At 35.6% G+C, this 22334-nt stretch overlaps 1 protein-coding gene across 1 annotated transcript; it reads right to left on the bottom strand.

The window, feature by feature from the left end:
• Nucleotides 1–312: 312 nt before the first annotated feature.
• Nucleotides 313–6007, bottom strand: LOC107819442 (protein NRT1/ PTR FAMILY 6.3-like). Its single transcript, XM_075253283.1, has 5 exons — nt 5799–6007; nt 4905–5082; nt 4721–4760; nt 3379–3950; nt 313–1429 (listed from the first exon to the last, which is right to left on the bottom strand). Exons 1-5 carry the CDS (start codon nt 5914–5916, stop codon nt 553–555), a joined length of 1785 nt encoding a protein of 594 aa, XP_075109384.1. The 5' UTR covers nt 5917–6007; the 3' UTR covers nt 313–552.
• Nucleotides 6008–22334: the final 16327 nt, after the last annotated feature.

The raw sequence follows: 22334 nt of genomic DNA, 5'->3' as shown, positions 1-22334 counted from the left end.
CGATCCCTTGGCGGGCCAAACGATCTCGATCCTAATGGTTCATAGTCAAGAACCGGCCCTTGAGACCAGCCCGAGCCCACCTCTAACTGTCCTATTGGTCCCGGCCCACTTAGCATGTTTGGTCTGTTTGGCCCGCAGTTCCGGACCAACCCACTTGCCACCCTTAGATCAAGGGAGTGTTGAAATAGGGAAAAAATAGTAAATACACTTAATGTGTAAAATGAATGAATCAAATGTTAGTCTCCGTTAAGTAAAAACAAATGGTCAGACATAAATTAAATAACTCTAAGTATACATAACATACGTAATAGTATATAAAAATTTAAATACAATGTTATATATATGTAGCGGTTATACATTATCATTTTCTGTAAAATTAATCGGGAAACGAGATAACAATTCCCAACTAGATCACGACAACTTATATTTCTTCTTCACATGCTTCCAAGATCTACAAAATATGCTTGTGCCAGCTAAATTCAGTACAGTTAAAGATAGAGAGGTAGTTTTCGACAGACCCCCTACTATAGATGATAGAGTTGTTTACGTATTTCAATGACAAACCGGTCCATCATCTTCCAATTCAATCCCCATTTCAGCAAGCCTCTTCTCCTTGTACACATATTTTCTCGACGAATACAAGAAAAACATCAAATTAAACACACTCAATATTGCCAAAAGCCAATAGAAATCATATAACCTCCCTTGGTTCAAATTATCAGCTAGCCATGGATTTTTTGCCCCAGTCACAACATGCACAATTGTAACCAAAATAGAACTAACAAAAAATCCAAGTGCAAGTGTACTCAAAAATAGCCCTGTACTCATTGTCTTCATTCCTTTTGGACATTCTCTTAAGAAAAAATCAAGTTGGCCAATATATGTAAATGCTTCACCTGCCCCCACTAGCAAAAATTGCGGAACTAGCCAAAATACTGTCAATGGAATTGTAGCATTTTCATCATTAGCCAATCCATTCAAATGTGCAACTTTTAGCCTCTTAACCTCGGTTAAAGCAGCAGCAATCATGGCCAAAATTGAAAGGACTAGCCCTGTGAAAATTCTTTGTAATGGGGTAAGTCCATGAGGTTTATTCATGAAACGACGACAAATGGGAACGATAACCCTATCGTAGAAAATTACGGTCAAGAGTATACTTCCGACGAAAAATACGGTGAGTGAAGCCGGTGGAATTTCGAAGGTTCCAATGTGACGATCCATTGTTGTAGCTTGTGACACAGAAAATGTGGTCATTTGTGCATAGACAGTCCAGAACATAATAGTTGTGGCCCAAGTTGGTAACATTCTGATTAATAATTTTACTTCTTCAACATCGGTTAAGGTTGCTAATTTCCACTTGTTGATTACAACGTTAGTGCCATTAGATTCAAGATCATGATCTTCCTTAATTGCTGCCTTGTCAAAGAATCTGCAAAAATAAGACAAACACATGGTCAAAACTATGACCTACATAGATTGGCGGGACTAGGATTTGAAGTTTAAGGGCTTGTTTAGTACGAAAAATAAGAGATAATTAATTATGAGATTATAGTATTATTTTTATCCCTATTGTGGGGGGGGGGGGGACAAAAATTCTGGGATAATTAATCCTGAATAACTTATTTCTTAACCAAACGACCCCTAAAGGTTCTGAAATTATCATCGAACCTACATGCAATAGTCCTTTAATTCATTGCTATTTTGGTTTTTGAAAAATATATTTTCTAAAGTTTTATATGGGAAATGTTGCAAACTTCATTATATTCTTGAGCACAAAAAGGGCAAGAATATCTAACGAATGACTAAAATAAAATTTAACTTGTATCCATGCCAAGTCGTTGACAGTGTAAAAAATATTTAAGCACGTTAATCATGTCGTTTGTTTTATTATTTTCTAGGTAACTAATTTTACTTGGTATGCACAGTTACATATAATTATCTTTTAGGTTATTCGTTTGTCTACTCCGATTGTAGGGGAGAGACCCCCACTCCCACCCCACCCCCATACATTCAATAGTTAGTCAAATAACAAAGTACTCCCTCCGGTCTAAAATAAGTAATTTTTTGGTTGTTTTCACACATATTAAAAAATTCATCTTTTAACATTAATTAGCAGTGAAATTGACAATATTAACCTTTATTGTCTCTTCACATAAATACTCCTTATACATACTCAAACATTAATTACTCCAAGGACAATGTAGGAAAAAAATAATTAATTCATTCTTGAAATCTGGAAAAATTACTTATTTTGGATCACAAGAAAAAAACCAAAAAATTACTTATTTTGAACCCGGGGAGTATCTCATATAATACTTTATAGGCTGTCCATTTCAAAATGGAAATAATTTAGATATTTAAAAATTGGTTGATTGTTAGCCCATCAAAAACTGGCCAACTACATATGGGGATAAGTTCATAGTTTGGCACCAACTTCTCTTTTGCTTTTTTTTGTTTTTAAATAACTATCACCTACTTACCATAGACACCTACTTTGGATTATTATTTAAAATTGTAAATAATGCAAGTGATCAAGTCAATACTTCAAATAATATTATTAGTCGCACGTAGATAACTCTTTTTTCTCATTAGTGGCTTATATTAGTCTCCTGGAAACCTATCAATGCTTTTCCTTCGTCCAATTTTTTCATGATTCTAAAGGGAATCTTCTTTTTACAAAAAGAAGAAATTAAAGATAAAAAGAGAGAATCTTTATGGTACCAGATTCAACTAGGGTAATGTCTATCTATCTAACTTCTAGAATTAGGACTTAATCATTCTTGACTTGTAAAAAAAAAAAAATTAGTAACTAACTAATCTTCTATCATACGTTAAATTATGTTGATACTGTAAAAAATCTTTAGATTTCTATTATTGCATGTTGTTTCCTTCGCTTCCGTTTTCTTATTATCTTGCGGTTGTTGCTATTTTTTTTTATTCTTACTGAGCCGAGAGTTTAAACAATCTTTTGACCTTTTCAAGGTAGGGGTAGGGACAGGGGCGAAGCTATGTTAGCCCAACGATGGTCAACTGAACACCCTTCGCCGAAAAATTATACTATGTATAAGGTAAAATATTACTTATTATTAATTAAAAAAATAGACTGTGAACACCCTTGTATAGCCCACTGGGAAAGGGTGTTCAAAATTTGAACATCCTTATTAAATTTTCTAGCTTCGCCACTGGGTAAGGATGCGTACACACTACCTTTTCTAGATCCTACTTATGAAATTATACTAGTTTATTGTTGTTGTTATGTACTATTAATATATATAATTAAAATTCTTATATATTTAATGATCTCATAGTGTTAAAATTATTTACATCGAATGTCAACATATATAAAGATAAACTATAAAAAGTAGATGGAAAACTCACCGGTATTCCTTGCTATGAGGCAACTTTTGCTTGTTTTTTTTATTTCCTTCACCAAAAATATCATCAATTTCAAAGAGAAGTGAAGAATCTGAAGGTAATTCCAAATGTCTTTTTTTCCAAGCAGCCATAATAACTGAAGCAATTTGTGTCAATGGACTCCCCACAAGTTTCTTGAACCTATATTTTCTTGTCCCAGATAAGAACACAACAAGTCCAATAACAATAGCACATGCACATATTCCATAACCCCATTCTCTTCCCAAATTATCTTGAATATACACCAATACTGTAACAGCACCGAGCGAGCCTACATTAATAAAGAAAAAGAACCAATCGAAAAATTTTATCATTTGACCTTTTTCTTTTTTGTCAGCATCGTCGAATTGGTCGGTGCCAAAGCCGGAGACGCTCGATTTTAGGCCGCCGGTGCCGAGGGCCGTCATGTATAGGGCAATGTATAGGACCATAAGTTGTTTGCTATTTGCGGGGATGCATGATGAGCTACCAACTTGTTCACATTTTGGTGGCCGTAGGCTTGGGATTATGGTGGAAATGGTCAAGATTGTAACACCCTATTCATCATAACAAATGACAAATTTTGGTTAGAGTTGCAAAAAACCTTCTATACTAACTGTTCATAATAAATGAAATTAGTAACTTAGGTAATAAGATAGGTAACCTACGCGCAGAAGCGGAGCGCTGAACCCCCTTCGTCCGAAAGTTATGATGTATATAAATAAGGTTAAATTTTTTTATGTACATATATTAAACATACTTGAATACCTTTAGCTTCGACCATGTGTTTAATTTTTTTAAAATTTTTTAAATTCCTTAGTAAAATTCTGCTTCCGCCACTACTTATGACAAGATGTTAAAATAATTTTTCTTGATATTAAAGTTAATTTTTTTTAACTAATATTATTATTTCTTGAAACTGAATTTTGTATGGTGACAATGTAACGAATAAACTTTTTTTTATGCGTGAGAACTGCAACTAGTGTAATGAATAAATGTTTCTTCCTCTTTGTAGAATCATTATTAGTCTTCTTCGTTGTTCGATTTTCCTCTTCACAACAAATTAATTAGATCAAGTGTCATTAGTTTTATTTAATTTTTCTCATTTGTCCTTTCTCGAATTTCCTCTTCACAACAATTATAATATGACTGATTTTTGAATGTGATTAGATCAACTTCATCTCCCTCTTGACTCATACATTTAGTTTATGCTATATAGTCTTTCTTGAATATTTCGAGTCTCCTCATCACAGATTCTTTAAAAAAATTACATGCATTAATTTCAATCATCACATAAGGAAAAGAATTAACAAAAATTGACACTTACCATTGCTTGAACAGTGGCAAAGATACCAATTGTAAGATACCTGCAAAAATTAAGATAAATAGAAATGATGTTAAAAAAAAAAATCCAAATGCATGTCCTCGTTGTTGGTCAAAATTAAGAAGTTGACTCTCCAAATCTGAACAGCATTATATAAATTGAGACGGAGAAAGTATAATATACGAACCTTCCGAGGAAAGTGTCAGCAACAAAACCACCAAGTAAAGTGAGCATGAAAGAAGTTCCAAGAAAATTGGTAACATTGTTGGCTGCAGTAGCATTCCCTAAATGCATAGTTCCAGTCAAATATGTCACCAAATTTACAGCAATCCCTAGTGTTGTTAGCCTCTCCACAGCTTCAACACCTATTATTCAAAATCAAGAACATGGTTAAAAAAAATAAAGTAAAAAGATCAAAGAATGGAAATTGCAAAAACCGCCCAGTAAAATCCCACAAGTAGGGTTTGGGGAGGGTAGAGTGTGGAGAGTAGAGTATAAGAAGAATTTACCCATATTCCGGAGGAGTAGAGAGACTGTTTCCAACAGGCCCTCGACTCAAGAAAACGAAAATAGACAATAGATATGTAACAAAAATAGAAGCCGAGAAAATAATGAGTTTGTATTTCCTATAAACACCTAGGAGCACTTCTTTCTGCATAGGCGGATCGAGGTCCAACGAGGTACACGACCTAACCATTACCATCAGGTAAGGATACATATCAACTCCTTACATAGAATGTACATTAGCACATTCAACGAAGTATCCAGTATGGCAGACAAACTACTTTCTTATTTTGCGGGCATGAAAATCATTTATCTATTAGCATACCCGTACAACCAGTTAGACTAGAACTCTCTCCTCAATCAATATAGCGATATTGGGTTGTTCTGATTCGACCATAAATGCTATGCTTACTCTCAAGACTATCTCATCCTGTCTAATCTCGCCATTTTTCCTTATTAAAGCCACCTTAAGTTGGCGGGAGTTTGACATGGACTCCTACCTTGTCTAATCCCGCCATTTAACGTGACGGTTTATTTTGAGAGAGAGATAAAAAGAGAGAGAGAATTAAATTCACACCTAAAATCATTGCACCACTAGCCCAACCACCAGAGGAGGATCTAAGGGCTGGTCTGCCTTTGTAATCCCAAGCATCTGGTAAAGCTTTTGAATCTTGTTGTGTCACAGGAAGTGCCATTTTTGCAACTTTTCTTGCACTATTGCCCACAAAAATGGACCCAATGAGCAATAAGAAAAAAAGGTTAATATGGAAAAACTAGAAGAAGATTGCAGATTCAATTGATTCCATTACCCTTTTATAGCCATGGCCTAGAGGCAACTCAATTGCATTTTTAGCCATTTTTTAATGCACAAAAATATTTTATTCCACATGGTCCACTTTCAATGGCAGTAGCAACTCCCCAGGATTGTCTTTCCTTTTTTTCTTTTTTTCTTTTTTGTTGAATGAGAAGTTGTCCACAGCATCAAATGCTACAGAAAATGGTTGATTGTAATTTGACTAACTTCTATTCTTATTCATGCACATGAATTCTTACTCTAATTACCTTGTAAAAGTGAATTTGGCATACCCTAAGTATAGTTTTAGCATTTTAATCACTTTTAATAATCGTTGGAGTAACTTTTTTGTTGTATAATATTGACTGTGATAAATTTAACCAAAGTGATATGACGAGTGAGAATTCATATTGCCGATTCAAATTTACTTGGGATTGAGATGCAAAGATGATGATGATTATTATTATTATTATTATTATTATTATTATTATTATTATTATTATTATTATTATTATGGTATGCTGAATGATAAAAGATGTATCTAAATAAAGACCAATGATAAATAAAAGTCACAAGTGTATCTATTATCTAAATAATGGTAGTTCATTGTGGCGAAGTGAATTCTTTGATGACATTTAATTAAGAAAAATACGAGGTTATTAATAAAATTGTTTAGAATCAATTCATAGTTTCTTATTGGTTTAATTAGGAAAATATTAATTACGTAAGCATTTAAATAAAAAAAATACTAGTTTAAATAACTCTTATGATCAAGGCGCTATTAAATGTTGTCTTTCTTATAATTTTTCAATCATCAGAAATGACAATTTATATGTCTTTTTTAAATTTTAATTTTTCGACTTTTTGACCAAATTTATCGAACGTTTTTTCTGACTAGCTATTTTACGATGGACAAATATCCTTCTTAACGGCATCGAGAATCAGTAAATGGCACTAATAAAGATTGTGGTGGAGTAATAAGTATTCCTTAATCTTTAACCAAAGAATACGAATCCAAATTTAGGAGTCTTACTAAACATAAGCCATGTTTAGAGAATGAGAGTAGCTTCAACTGGTGAAATTCATATCTCTATCTACTTTTTCCTTGAAAGTAATCATTTAAACTAACCACAATACACTGAACCTTGTTTTTCATAATATCTGTAGAATTTTCAAATTCCCAACAAATCCAACTCTTCCTTTTTTTTCCCAACAAATGGCGCTTCGACATTTATAAAGTGCTAAATTAACCTACCACAGGAATAATTAGCACGTTATACATGCTTCATTCTTTTTGGTATTTACAAATTTCATGAATTCTTTGAAGTATCTGATCATCTTATCAGAAATTTAAATTATTTGAGATAGTTCATAAATATGTCTTTAATGTTGTCGCTACTGTGTTAAAAACAGAAATTAGAAAATTGTTAGAAGAAACTGGAAAAGCTGTATACGATAAGAAATATTCCGAGTCCACAATTTCCTTATGCGTCCTTAAGGAATTTTAACCCCCTCACAAGTTGCCAAGGTAATGGATTAAATCCTCCCAGGATGAAACGGAATAAACCTTCCTGCAACAGTGGCAATACAAACTGCAAGATACCAACGACTCAAAGAACGGAGCAAAATCACACTTACGAATTTGAAGGAGAAACTGCGAAGTAGAATGTAAGATTTTCATAAGGAAGTTCTGTATTTTTCAGTGTGTGAAAAGGAAGCCATGCCTCGGAATTTATAGGCAACTGTTGTAAGAGGTGTGATGTCTGTTCATAATGTGAACAGATATTTGAAAGGAAGAGGTGTCTGTTCAAAAGGAAAAACCAACATTCAACATTTTGGATTTCAGTTAATTTCGTTAATTAACTGACTGACACTTAATTAATTCTTAAATAATTAATTAAATAAACTTTGTCAAAAAATTAATCTCATCGATCAGTTGACAAATCCGAATCCGAGCCGAGCGACGACGACGACGCGAGGCTTCATTCTCTTCAACTCCTTTTAAGAGCTCTAAAAAGTGATCATATATATACACACAAGTGTAGTTGTCCCTCACCAATGAGGGACAAAGTTCATTTGACAAAGCTCACTTGATTCAAATTTTCCAAATTTTTCATTTCCCTCCATTTTATTTTCCACCATTTCTCAATTCACACTTCTAGTCTTTAAAGCCCAATGGCTTAAAGTCCCACAATCCCCCACATGAATGAGAATGACTGTAACAATAATGAACATAGATGAAAGTTGTGTGATTTGCAAGTAAGGATTAATTGCATCTGGATAAGTAGGTTTCCCTTTGAACTTTCCGTAGTGAGCATATGTCGGATATACTCGGTCAATCGGTAGATTTGATATCTTTGAACCGTTGAACTTTAGTGTATACCTAGACAACTATATGTCACACAACCAACCCTTAACCGTCTTTTGGTTCTCATTGTTGTGTTCATTTCAGCCATGAATACCGCCTGGTTTCATAAGTGCGTAGAGAATTGGCATTACAGAATTCTCATTGAAGCAGCTTCCACTTCACACTTACATAGGTGATTCCTAAACGTGTAATCCTTAGGTTGACACCATTTGATAAATACCACATCAAACTTAGGTAATCATTAAAGAACGTGTAAAGTTCTATCCTTGTTATTGAACATTGTCTTCATCACGAGAAGGGACCAACGATTTTTCTTTGACAATGTTAAATCGGTCAATCACAACTTTGTTTGAGCTCCTTGAACCTAGATCTCGAAATATCCAAAATTCTAGGTAGAGTTACCGCCATGATGACTTGTCCTCGACCATAGTCCCATTCCCTTAGATGATTTCTCAACTCCCTCTTAGTTAGGCCTTTTGTAAGCGGATCCGCCACATTATCCTTTGATCTTACATAATCAATAGTGATAATTCCACTAGAGAGTAGTTGTCTAACGGTTTTATGTCTTCGTCGTATATGACGAGACTTTCCGTTATACATAACGCTCTCTGCCCGTCCTATTGTAGCCTCACTATCGTAATGTATGCATATAGGAGCCAAAGGTTTTGGCCAGAATGGAATGTCTTCTAAGAAATTTCGAAGCCATTCAACTTCTTGACAGTCTTATCCAAAGCTATAAACTCTGATTCCATTGTAGAGCGACGATGCACGTCTGTTTGGAAGACTTTCAAGATACTGCTCCTCCACTAACAGTAAAAATATATCCAATTGTGGACTTTGTTTCTGTTGCACCGGTTATCCAATTTGCATCACTATATCCTTCGATAACCGCATGATATTTATTGTAGTGCAAAGCGTAGTCTTCGGTATATTCCAAATATCCCAGAACTCGTTTCATTGCCACCCAGTGATGTTTGTTGGGATTACTTGTGAATCGACTAAGTTTACTTATTGCACAAGCTATATCAGGACGTGGTACAGTTCATGATATACATTAAGCTTCCCAACACACGAGCATACTTCAATTGAGACGTGCTTTCACCTTTATTCTTTACAAGATGATAGTTTAAGTCAATTGGAGTTCTAGCACTTCTAAATTCCAAGTGTTTGAATTTTTCAAGTACCATTTTCACGTAATGTGATTGAGACAAAGCTAGACCCTGAGGAGTCCTCTGGATTTTAATTCCTAGAATTACATCGGCAACTCCTAAGTCTTTCATATCAAACTTACTAGCAAGTATACACTTAGTAGCTTGAATGTCGGCAATGTCTTTGCTCATTATTAGCATATCATCAACATATAAGCAAACAATGACTATATGATTTGGAACGTTTTTAATGTAAACACATTTATCACATTTATTAATCTTAAAGCCATTTGACAACATTGTGTAGTCAAATTTCGCATGCCATTGCTTGGGTGCTTGTTTTAGTCCATAAAGGGACTTAACAAATCGACACACCTTCTTTTCTTTTCCCGAAACCACAAATCAGGTTGGTTGATGTAAATTTCTTCCTTTGGATCACCATTTAAGAAGGCTGTTTTTACATCCATTTGATGGATTTTAAAGACCATACAAGGCGGCTAACGCTATTAGCATCCGAATGGATGTAATTCTTGTTACCGGCGAGTATGTGTCAAAATAGTCAAAACCTTCTCGATGTCTAAATCCTTTGACAACAAGTCTTGCCTTGTATTTGTCAATAGTACCATCGTCTTTTATTTTCTTCTTGAAAATCCATTTAGAACCCAAAGTTTTGTTACCTGGAGGAAGATCAACCAATTCCCAAGTGTGGTTGCTCAATATGGATTCTATTTCACTATTGACAGCTTCTTTCCAATATTGTGCTTCTGAGGAAGACATTGCTTCCTTGAAGGTTCGAGGCTCATTTTCTAACAAGAAAGTCAGAAAATCTGGACCGAATGAAGTAGATGTCCTTTGACGTTTACTTCTTCTCGGATTTTCCTCATTAGGCATAACATCTGTTGTTTCCTCCCGAGGTCGTTTTGACTTTTGGCAGGACAATTCACTTTCCTTTTTATATGGATAAATAGTTTCAAAGAATTCAGCATTATCTGATTCTATTATCGTATTAACGTGGATCTCAGGATTTTCTGATTTATGAACCAGAAAACGATATGCCTTGCTATTGGTTACATAACCAATAAATAAACAATCAACCGTTTTTGGACCTATCTTAACCCTTTTAGGTTTATGAACTTGTACCTTAGCTAAACACCCCCATACTTTGAAGTATTTCAAGCTCGGCTTCCTTCCTTTCCATTTTTCATAAGGAATGGACTGTGTTTTACTATGAGGTACACAGTTGATTATTCGGTTAGCTGTAAGTATAGCTTCCCCCCACAAGTTCTGCGGTAAACCAGAACTTATGAACAACACATTCATCATCTCTTTCAACGTTCGATTCTTTCTCTCTGCAATTCCATTAGATTGTGGAGAGTAAGGGGCAGTTGTTTGGTGAATAATGCCATTTTCCAAACATATTTCTTCAAAAGAAGATTCATATTCGCCACCCCTATCACTTCTTATCATTTTGATATTTTTGTTTAGTTGTGTTTCAACTTCACTTTTGTATTGCTTGAAAGCATCAATTGCTTCATCTTTACTATTAAGTAAGTAAACATAGCAATATCTCGTACTATCATCAATAAAAGTAATGAAATACTTTTTCCCACCACAAGATGGTGTTGACTTCATGTCGCAAATATCTGTGTGAATTAAGTCTAAAGGACTTGAATTCCTTTCAACGGACTTATAACGATGTTTAGCATACTTTGATTCCACGCATATTTGACATTTGGAATTAATGCAATCAAATTTTGGCAATACTTCCAAATTTATCATTTTTCGCAATGTTTTGAAGTTAATGTGACCAGGCGTGCATGTCATAAAGTGTTTGACTCAAGTAAGTAAGTAGAAGCATTAACTTTATTGATAGGAACTGCTAATACATTTAGGTTAAAAAGGCCCTCATTCAGGTAACCTTTTCCTACATACACATCATTCTTACTTAGTACAATACTATTAGAAACAAAAATACATTTGAATCCATTATTGACAAGAAGTGAGATAGATACAAGATTCTTGCAAATTTCTAGAACATGGAGAACTTGGTTTAGAGTCACAATTTTTCCCAACATCATCTTCAACCCAACCTTGCCAACTCCTTCAATTTTGGCTGTAGACGAATTTCCCATGAAAATTGTCTCGTCGGGTCCTGCGGGGGCATAGAAAGAAAATAACTTCTTGTTAGCACAAACATGGCGAGTGGCTCTAGAATCAATCCACCATTCTTTAGAATTTCCTACCAAGTTGCATTCAGACAACATGACACACAAGTCCTCCATTTCTTCAGCATTTTCAATCATGTTAGCTTGATTCTTCTTCTTCTTATTCTTTTGTACATCATTCTTTGGTGCACGACAGTCCACGGCCTTATGCCCAGACTTTTCACAGTTGTGACAATTACCCTTGAACTTTTTCTTGCTTGAGTAATTCTTTGGTCCAGAAGCCTTCTTTCTCTTCTTATTTTGTGGCGCCTCCTCAACAATGTTAGCCCTTATTATTGTCGAGTTTCCACGTGACTTCTTTTCAGCATTTTTGTTGTCTTCTTCTATCCTCAAACGAACAATCAAATCTTCAAGTGTCATCTCCTTCCGCTTGTGTTTTAGATAGTTCTTAAAGTCCTTCCACAACGGAGGTAACTTCTTAATGAAAGCGGCGACTTGAAAGGCCTCATTTATGACCATACCTTTCAATAATAAATTCATAATTAATAACAAGATAAATCTTATTAATACAATTATTGATTCGGGTCATAGCTTCAGCAAGGAGGTCATGCACAATGACTTGTAATTCTTGGACTTGAGTTATGACCGACCTAGTGTCAACCATTTTGAAATCTAAAAACCTTGCAGCCACGAACTTCTTAAATCCGGCATCCTCAGTCTTGTACTTCTTCTCAAGCGCATTCCATAACGCTTTTGAAGTTTCCATGACACTATAGACATTGTACAAGCTATCTTCCAAACAACTCAAAATGTAGTTTTTGCACAAGAAATCAGAATGTTTCCATGCTTCAGTTACAACAAATCATTCGTCATTCGGAGTGCCTTCAGCCACGACCGGAGGATCCTCCTTGATGAATCGCTGCAAAGTCAACGTAGTAAGATAGAAGAGCACCTTCATTTGCAAACGTTTGAAGTCAATTCCGGAAAACTTTCCGGGTTTTTCTGCTGGTGCCATAGCATGAGCAGGAGTTGAACGGCTCGACGAGGCAGAAACACTCATAACAATAGCACTCGTTCCATTAGCATTAGTTTGGTCCTCATTTGCCCTTTTTTTTTGTAAAGTTGGCAACAAACATAACTTTTTAAAATCAGTGAAGGTTTTATATCTTCAAACTGAATACCAAACCAAACATTCAAAATATAAACGGTGAAGTTTAATATATTCTTCAAACCGTATTCAAATTTAATACCCCGGTAAAGTTTTTATGTCCTTTAAACCGGAGTAAAAAATATAGCGGAGTAGAAAGCACCAAGGCTTTAGTCTCCAAAGCAGTATATAAAATATAGGTAACAGTTCAATATAGATTTCAACACAGAAACATTAATTAAAATTCCTTAAGCTTGTTGTCGCTACTGTATTAAAACAGAAATTAGAAAACTGTTAGAAGAAACTGAAAAAATTGTATACGATAAGAAATATTCCGAGTCCATAATTTTCTTGTGCGTCCTTATAGAATTTTAACCCCCCTCACAAGTTGCCAAGGTAATGGATTAAATCCTCCTAGAATAAAACGGAATAAACCTTCCTGCAACAGTGGCAATACAAACTGCAGGATACCAACGAACTCAAAGAACGGAGCAAAATCACACTTACGAATTTGAAGGAGAAACTGCGAAGTAGAATGCAGGATTTTCAGAAGGAAGTTCTATATTTTTTAGTGTGTGAAAAGGAAGCCATGCCTCGAAATTTATAGGCAACTGTCGGAAGAGGTGTGATATCTGTTCATAATGTGAACAGATATTTGAAAGGAAGAGGTGTTTGTTCAAAAGGGAACTTCAACTTCTTTTAAGAGCTCTAAGAAGTGATCCTATATATATACACACAAGTGTAGTTGTCCCTCACCAATGAGGGACAAAGTTCATTTGACAAAGCTCACTTGATTCAAATTTTTCAAATTTTTCATTTTCCTCCATTTTATTTCCCACCATTTCTCAATTCACACTTCTAGTCTTTAAAGCCCAATGGCTTAGTCCAATGGCTTAAAGTCCAACATTTAATACGTGTGCGAGCATAATTTCTTTCATGCATGAGCTAAGCAATTGAAGTTTTTTTAACCGTTGATAATGGCGAGACTCGAATCTAAGACCTTTTACCTGAGGTCTACAGTATTAAAATGTGCGACTATGTAATCAGAAAGTTTAAGCGATTAACAGAAACATTTTTAATTATTTAATTATATTATTAAGCGTCTTTGACTAAGAAATACTATCAATTTTAACCACTAATTATTTGCATTTTGTGGAGGGGAATGAAAGAGTAATATACTTGTCTTCTTTATCTCCTTTTCTTCCTTCATGTCTGCATGCATGCAGTTGACAGCAGCCAAAAAACCTGAGGTTACATTTCTGCTACGTATCATTGTTGATTATACCCGCATCGTCCGAGTATTTATGGCAACCGAAGTCCGCAGCTAGTTTTTTCTTGTGTGCGCATATCTAAGCTTATAAGGGTAAGCAAGCCGAGCTTAACTTGCACCAAATTCATCTATTACCATACTCATTTCGCTGAACCTGAGATCTAATATTAGTTGTTGGGTTCAACCAGTCAAAAGACTGTTTATGGTGTGATATTACTATTTTGGGCCAAGCCAGCACGATCTTTCCTAAAAGGCCCCTTAATCTGTTCAGCTACCAATATGAGACTTTGTTTGCACACCTAACGGTTTCTTTATTTCCCCCTTCAATTTTATCCTGTTATAATTGTTTTTTTCTTATTCATTGAGGTTTGACAAGAACATCACGGACCCTAGCTTGAAAAATAAGGGTACGCTTTTATTTACTAAAATTATCTTTAACACGATCTTTTATGCGTCCATTTGATTTTTTTCATGAGTTAAGCACATGAAATTCTTTTTAAATAATGTGTTGCGGCAAGATTTGAATTTTTTTCTATTCGTACAATCATTAATTCCCTTATTATCTGTAGTGCAGAAGAGCACATGTTGAAATAACTCGTATTTTCATTATGTACATAAACACAATGTAGCTAGTAAGTAAAAGCATCTTTCAATCCATCAATTCTTTTAATTAAAAAGAACCCCACAAACAAACACACTAGCACACTTGAAAAAGTGGCGTAGCAACATAAAGCGAAGGGTGTTCAATTGAACGTCCTTCATGGAAAAATTATGCTGAATATTTAAAAAATTATATTATGTATACAGGTCAAAAATTACTTATTATAAACATATATTAAACCTTGAACACTCTTTGTAAATTTTCTGGCTCCGCTATTGTTTGGAAAGCAAATGAACCTTATATACACTTTTATAATAAATTAAACATATGGGGAAAACAACATTATAACTCAAAATATAAACATAATTAGAAATGTTTTTATTTATTTGTTGGATGGTAGGTTTTTATTTAAATTCTTTTTACCAAGGGGACCAGAGAAAAGAACTGTGTTTGAATAAATTGCTGGATTGTTGGGAATTGTTTTAATTATATTAAATTGAATGAGTTTCTGCAGAATTATTGTACTGAGAAAGGTCATTTAACCATGAATCTAACCATATCTATTTTATTGTAAACATTTGGCAATAAGAGAACCAGAAATATTGTGTAATGTACAAGGGGTCATTTTTTTAATATAATGGGTGGGTCTAATCTAAATAAGAAGAGAGAAAAATTTGTCCAAAAAAGAAAGCATAAAAACAAAGACAAAAATGCCAATGCAGCCAATGATGTCAAATTTGATTTGAAACAATGAAAATATATTTTACACGCTAGTTGTACGAATAAAATTTGGACCACATCATTTGTGGCTCTTAATTAATGAATTATTCAATCTTAGGTTTTCACTTACCAACCTACGTAAAAAAGAGGAAAATAATAACACAGACAAAAAAATGTAGGGATTTCGTCATAAATTTTCTTACGATCTAATTTTGTATATGAATAATGGCATACGTACAGGATTATTCTATTTCTAGAATATTAGTTTAATTGGCAACCTATATGTGATAGAAATATTTGAGTGTTTTTGAAAAAGCAGGCTGAAATTAATTATTTCTACTTTTTCTTTTCGGGATTTACACTTATTGTGCTAATCAGTGAATGTTAATTAAGTGAGACGTGTAAAACGAGATAAAACATACTCCTAGTTTGGACAAATATTTTTATGATTAAAATATCTTACGTAAAAGGTGTACCGAAAAGCTTAAAAGGACACTAAAGATGCTTTGTTTTTTAAAAAACTATAATTAAAGTGTGGTATCACATCGAAATATTGATTCGTTTTCTGTCTTAACGAAATGGGGAATTTTATAACCCCTATTTAGATTTTTGGGCCCTTAATCAAAATGTCCTTCACCGTTTCAAAAAAAAAAAAAAGGAAAAAAGCACTACCATCTATTAAAGATCGTAATGGTCGGTTCTAACGATCCATGACTAGTATTTCCTTTAATGTACTAATCAAAGTCATAACTCTATAATTATACATTTTGTCTACTTATCACTCTATAATTATACATGTGTCATTACTGTTGGTTTTGAGCTTACACATAGATAGAATAGATTGAGCGACGTGCATATTGAAAAATTATCTTAAAGTCGGCACGACAATTTTTTTTAATATAAAATACACGTATAAAAACACATTAATTGTAAGATATAGTACTAACTAAGAGGACTTTTAAGAGAACAAAAATAATTAATTTTCTTCGCATTCTTTCACGAGCTCCAATAGCCGGTCATGAAGTGATAAATGAGTTAAACATTACTCCATACAAGCTGAAAATTGTTTCTTTATTGAAGTAAACCAATTAGAAAATGATTTATAATTGAAGAGAGAGAAAAGAGAACTAAGCCACGTAGAACGAATTAATTTGCTAACGAAAAATACATACTTGGCTCTAACTTGATAGCTTATAAAAAATGTGTCACGACCCGGAATTCCCATCGTCGGGACCGTGATGATGCCTACCATTTTACTTGCTAGATAAGCCAATGTTAGAACAGTTTATCCATTGTTAACAGTGTAAATTAAATAAAGAGTAGAACTGAAATAATTTCAGAAATCCAAATTAAAATGCCGAAGTTAAAGCAGCCAAACATCTGGTAAAATCCCTAAACCCGGTGTCACAAGTGCACGAGCTACTAGAGTAGTACATACAAGGGCCTGAAATAAATATAAAGCTATCTGAAAGAAAATACATAGCTAGATAACAAGGAGGGGGACTCCAGGAGCTGCGGGTGCTGAGCAGTTGTACCTCAAGTCCCCGCTGCACTAATCAATCCAAGCATACCAATAGTCGCCGCTTAGACCGACTCTAAATTCTGCACAAGAAGTGCAAAGTGTAGTATGAGTAGAACCGACCCCTTGTACTCTGTAAGTGGCGAGTCTAACCTCGACGATGTAGTGACGAGGCTAAGGCATATCACTCACACTACAATATGTACGAAGTATATAATAAAAGTAGAAAAAGGAAATACGGAACGAAATAAAATAGTCAACTGAAAATAATAGCTTCAGCCTTAAGAAATAAGACACTGACGTTCAGAATTACCAACTCTTAGAGTTTTAAATAAAAATACCGAAAACCAACACAACTCAAGAAAATAGAAACACATAGGTTGTTGCGGCGTGCAACCCGATCCCATCGTACAACACAGAATCCTCCCTTATTTCGCCGTAACACATCAACAACAATAAATCATATATATATATATATATATATATAACAACAATGAATTATATATATATGTGTTGCGGCGCGCAACCCGATCCCACCATATCACAATATCGGTATCATAATTCACAGTGATTTCACCCAACAATCCACCCTTATTCCACCTGTTGCGGCATGCAACCAGATCCCACTGTACAGTACAGATTCACCCTTATTCCACCATACTATCCATCCTTATTTCACCTGTTGTGGCGTGCAACCCGATCCCATTATATCAATACCAAATACTCAATATGCACAGTCAAATAACAAGTCAAACCACAAAAACCTTTACGATCAATAAATACCAAACTGAACGAACATGGAAAACTTGTACAACATAGGAATCTACATAAGTAGTACTACACAGCAAGACAAGTACAGTAATTGACAATTAGAAGGTGCAAGTAAGTCAGTCTAAGCAAATAGCAGGGAATCATGAAACTATGAAAAAGATCTAACATCATTAACAAGAGAGGACATCGATTAACAGGTAGCAAATAAGCATGGAAAGCATTTAAGGCATATAACATTTAAGACAGGGCAGGAGATAATTAAAGAATAGCGAAAAAATCATTGAAAAAAGTAATTCGGTGGCGTATAAGCACTCGTCGCCTCGCATATACGCCGCTCACATGAAATTCACATAGTACATAGTCTGAGGTTCCTAATTCCTCCAAGTCAAGGTTAGACTCAACACTTACCTCACTCCGTAGTCAATTCAGAGCTCTACCAGAGCCTTTCCCCAAGAATCCACCACCAAATCACTCGTATCTAACGACAATTGATTCAATAATATCAAATATTACTAAAGGAATCAATTACAATGCATAAATAGAATTCTCAAACTTTTTCCCAAAAGTAAAAAATTGATCGTGGACCCACTTGGTCCAAACCCAAAATTCGGATCAAATTCCGATTACCCATACACCACCGAGCCTGGTTATGTAATTTGTCTTGAAATCTGACCTCAATTTGAGGTCTAAATTCTAATTTCATAAAATCCCTAATTCTACCCAAACCCCCAATTTCCACCTTGAAAGCACTAGATTTTAGGTTGAAAACTTATGAAATGTAATGGGTATTTGGAAGAAAGTAGGTTAGAATCACTTACCAACAAATTGGGGAAGAAAAGCTCTTGGCAAAATTGTCTCTAGGTTTTTTAGTTTTGGAATTTTGAAAGAATGGACAAAATCCCATAATTGGGATTGTTTTAATCACTGGCGTAAGGTGTTTATCGCGTTCGCGTGAACCCTGGCGCGTTCGCAAAGAGTAGAGTCTGTTTGGCTTACGCGATCACGGGAGACTCCATACATTCGTGAAGGTATAGCCCGCCTAACCTTCACGTTCGCGAGACTGGACTCGTGTTCGCATAGAGTCACTCCAGATTCCCTGCCCCCACCTCAATACATTATGTGTTCGTATGTGATTGGTCGTGGTCTTGTAGCAGGCCTCCCAGTGCTCCGCATTTGCGACCGGTGTCTCGCATTTGAGTAGAAGAAAAATCCACCCAGTTCACTCTTCCCGAGCGCGGGAGTACCTTCTCGATCGCGAAGAAGCAAACCAGATGACAGCTGAACTGAGTAAAAACACCAGATTTTCTAAGTCTATAACCTTCCGTAGTCTATCCGAAATTCACCCGAGCCCTTGGGGCTCCAAACCAATTATGCACATAAGTCCAAAAACCTCATACAAACTCGCTTTCACGATCAAAACACTAAAATAATGCCTAGAACTACGAATCGAACACCAAACCAATGAAATTTTCAAGAATACTTTAAAATTTCTATTTTTACAACCGAGTGTCCGAATCACGTCAATCTAACTCTGTTTCTCACCAAATTTGACAGACAAGTCATAAATATAATAATAGACATGTACCGATCTTTGAAACTAAAACATGGACCCGGTATCAACAAATTCAACATCGATCAATTCTTAAAAATCATTAAGCTTTTAAACTTTCAATTTTCGACAAAAATTAATAACTCGAGCTAGGGACCTCCGAATTCGATTTCTGGCATATGCCCAGGTCCCAAATCACGATACGGACCCATACGGATCCGGGTCCATTTTCTCAAAACATTGAACGAAGTCAACCCAAATGATTTTTAAGGCAAATTCTTATTTTTATCAGTTTTTAACATAAAAGCTTTATGAAAAAACACCTGAATTGCGCATGTAAATTGAGGAGGGATAAGATGAGGTTTTTGAGGCTTCAAAACACTGAATTAGGTTCTAAAACATAAGATGATCTATTGGTTCATCACATTCTCTACCTCTAAAACAACCGTTCGTCCTTGAACGGACATCAAAATGTACCTGGGCTGGTGAAAAGATGTGGATATCTACTCCACATGTCCGACTCGGACTCCCAAGTAGCTGCCTCGATGGGATGATCTTTCCACTGCACTCGAACTCAAGTATAACTCTTTGACCTCAACTGACGAACCTGTCAGGCTAGAATATGCATCGGTCCTCCTCATAAGTCAAATCTTTGTCCAACTGGACAGAGCTGAAATCTAATACATGGGATGGATCACCATGATACTTTCGGGTGTGGACACATGGAACACTATATGGACTGCTGATAAACTAGGTGGAAATACGAGCTTGTAAGCCACCCCACCCACTCTATGAAGAATCTCAAAAGGTCCGATATACCTTGGGCTCAACTTTCCCTTTTTGCGGGATTTCATCACACCCTTCATGGGTGAAACCCGTAGCAACACCCACTCTCCGACCATGAATGCAACATTATGAACTCTACGGTCGGCATAACTCTTCTGCCTGGATTGATCTGTATAAAGTCAATCCTGAACCTTATCCAAGGCATCATGTACCAAATCTGTACCCAACAACCGAGCCTCCCCAGTTTGAACCATCCAACTGGCAATCGACACTGCCTCCCATATAATGTCTCATAGGGATCCATCTGAATGCTCGACTGGTAACTATTGTTGTAGGCAAACTCCACAAGTGGCAAGAACTGATCCTAAGAACCTCCGAAGTCTATAACACAAGCGCAGAGCATATCCTTCAATATCTGTATAGTGCGATCGGACTATCCGGCTGTTTGAGGATGAAATGTTGTGCTCAACTCAACCTGCATGCCCAACTCACATTATACTACCCTCCAGAAGTGCGAGGTGAACTGCGTACCTCGATCAGAAATGATAGACATGGGCACATCGTGAAGACGGACGATCTCGCGACTGTAAATCTTAGCCAATCGCTCTGAAGAATAGGTAACTGCCACATGAATGAAATGCACTGACTTGGTCAGTGTGTCCACAATAACTCAAAGTGCATCAAACTTCCTATGAGTCTGTGGAAGTCCAATAACAAAATCCATAGTGATATGCTCCCACTTCCACTCAGGAATCTTTAACTTCTGAAGCAAACCACCAGGTCTCTGATGCTCATACTTTACTTGCTGACAATTTAGACACCAAGCTACATATGCAACTATGTCCTTCTTAATCCTCCTCCACCAATAATGCTGCCTCAAGTCCTGATACATCTTGGCGGCACCCGGATGAATAGAGTACCGGGAACTGTGTGCGTCCTCAAGAATCAATTCACGAAGTCTATCTATATTAGGCACAAAAATATGACCCTGCATCCCCAAAAAGTCCGTCATCTCCAACTATAACCTGCTTGGCATCACCGTGCCGCACTGTGTCCCTGAGGACAAGCAAATTAGGGTCATCATACTGTCTCTCCCTGATGCGCTCAAACAAGGAAGATCGAGTAACTGTACAAGCTAGAACACGTCTGGGCTTAGAAACATCCAACCTCACGAACTGATTTGCCAAAACCTGAACATCTAATCCAAGCGGCCTCTCACCGACTGGAATGTATGTAAGGCAGCCCATACTCACTGAATTTCTACTCAAGGCATCAACCATTGATCACGTCCAAATGCACGCCTCTAACGAGGTATGATATGGTCGTTTGCAATAATAAAACCCAACAAGGAGTCGAGATCGAATCCACAGGAAGCTAAGATGAGAATTAGTAGTATATATTTGGAGTGAGGTGAAGTATCTAGATTGCACTTCCATAAACAAGGTATTGTTTTTACTTCTAAAATTAACTAAGGATTGCAAATCTAAAGGTATAAAACTAGAGATGATTGTTTTTGAATATTTTTCAAAGATATAAAAAGGACTAGGGATGTGACCATGACCTAGGTATTTTCCTAATGAGATAAAGACTTTTATGCTATTTTATTGATTGGGGTGTGTTATATCTCACAACACTACGTTGCCCACTCAATAACTCTCGGTTAGAGAGTGATTTTGCCCAATCTAACTTTCTCAAGCCTAAATGGGTATCTACCAAAACGGTTGATAAGAACTCAAGTTGGGTTATTACTATCTCTTCATCGAACTATTTAATTGGGTTAATCAATCTCTCAATTCACCCAATTCCTTATTAGCTAAGTTAACCTAGACTCTATCTCTTTTTCTCAAGAAGAGACTAAGTCAAATAGGCATGAATCAATATTTGCAACCATTAGTCCCACAATTGATGCATAAACATAGCTAAATAACAAACAACCATTCATAAACAAGCATAAAATTAATCACCCATAAGGTTTACACACTAGGGTTAGGTCACAACCCTAGTAAATATCTAGCTACTCATAGTGGGTGTAGTAGAAAATAAAGAAGAAGAGGTAAATAAACTCATATTGAAAGATTAAATTATAGAAATCCAATGTTAAACCACCAAAATAAGCTAAATTTGCCTAAAGGAGGAAAGAGAAATAGCTACAGCACTTTGAATATTCAAAACTTGACCTAAAAAAGGTGAAACTTTTCTATTTATATAAAGCTGGAATTTTTGAATAAAAATGCTTTTTCAGAGGTTCTGCGGCCGCACAATTCCATGTGTGGTCC

Source organism: Nicotiana tabacum, chromosome 5, assembly GCF_000715075.1.
Source record: "Nicotiana tabacum cultivar K326 chromosome 5, ASM71507v2, whole genome shotgun sequence".
Lineage (NCBI taxonomy): Eukaryota > Viridiplantae > Streptophyta > Magnoliopsida > Solanales > Solanaceae > Nicotiana > Nicotiana tabacum.
This window is presented reverse-complemented; position numbering and strand designations above follow the sequence as displayed.

Coding starts and splice junctions, on each gene's coding strand:
- LOC107819442 (XM_075253283.1), bottom strand. CDS start 5,916: ATGGCACTTCCTGTGACACAACAAGATTCAAAAGCTTTACCAGATGCT. Junction 5,083..5,798: donor TAGTGGTGCAATGATTTTAG/GTGTGAATTTAA, acceptor TTTGAATAATAG/GTGTTGAAGCTGTGGAGAGG. Junction 3,951..4,720: donor TTGCCACTGTTCAAGCAATG/GTAAGTGTCAAT, acceptor TATGATGAATAG/GGTGTTACAATCTTGACCAT.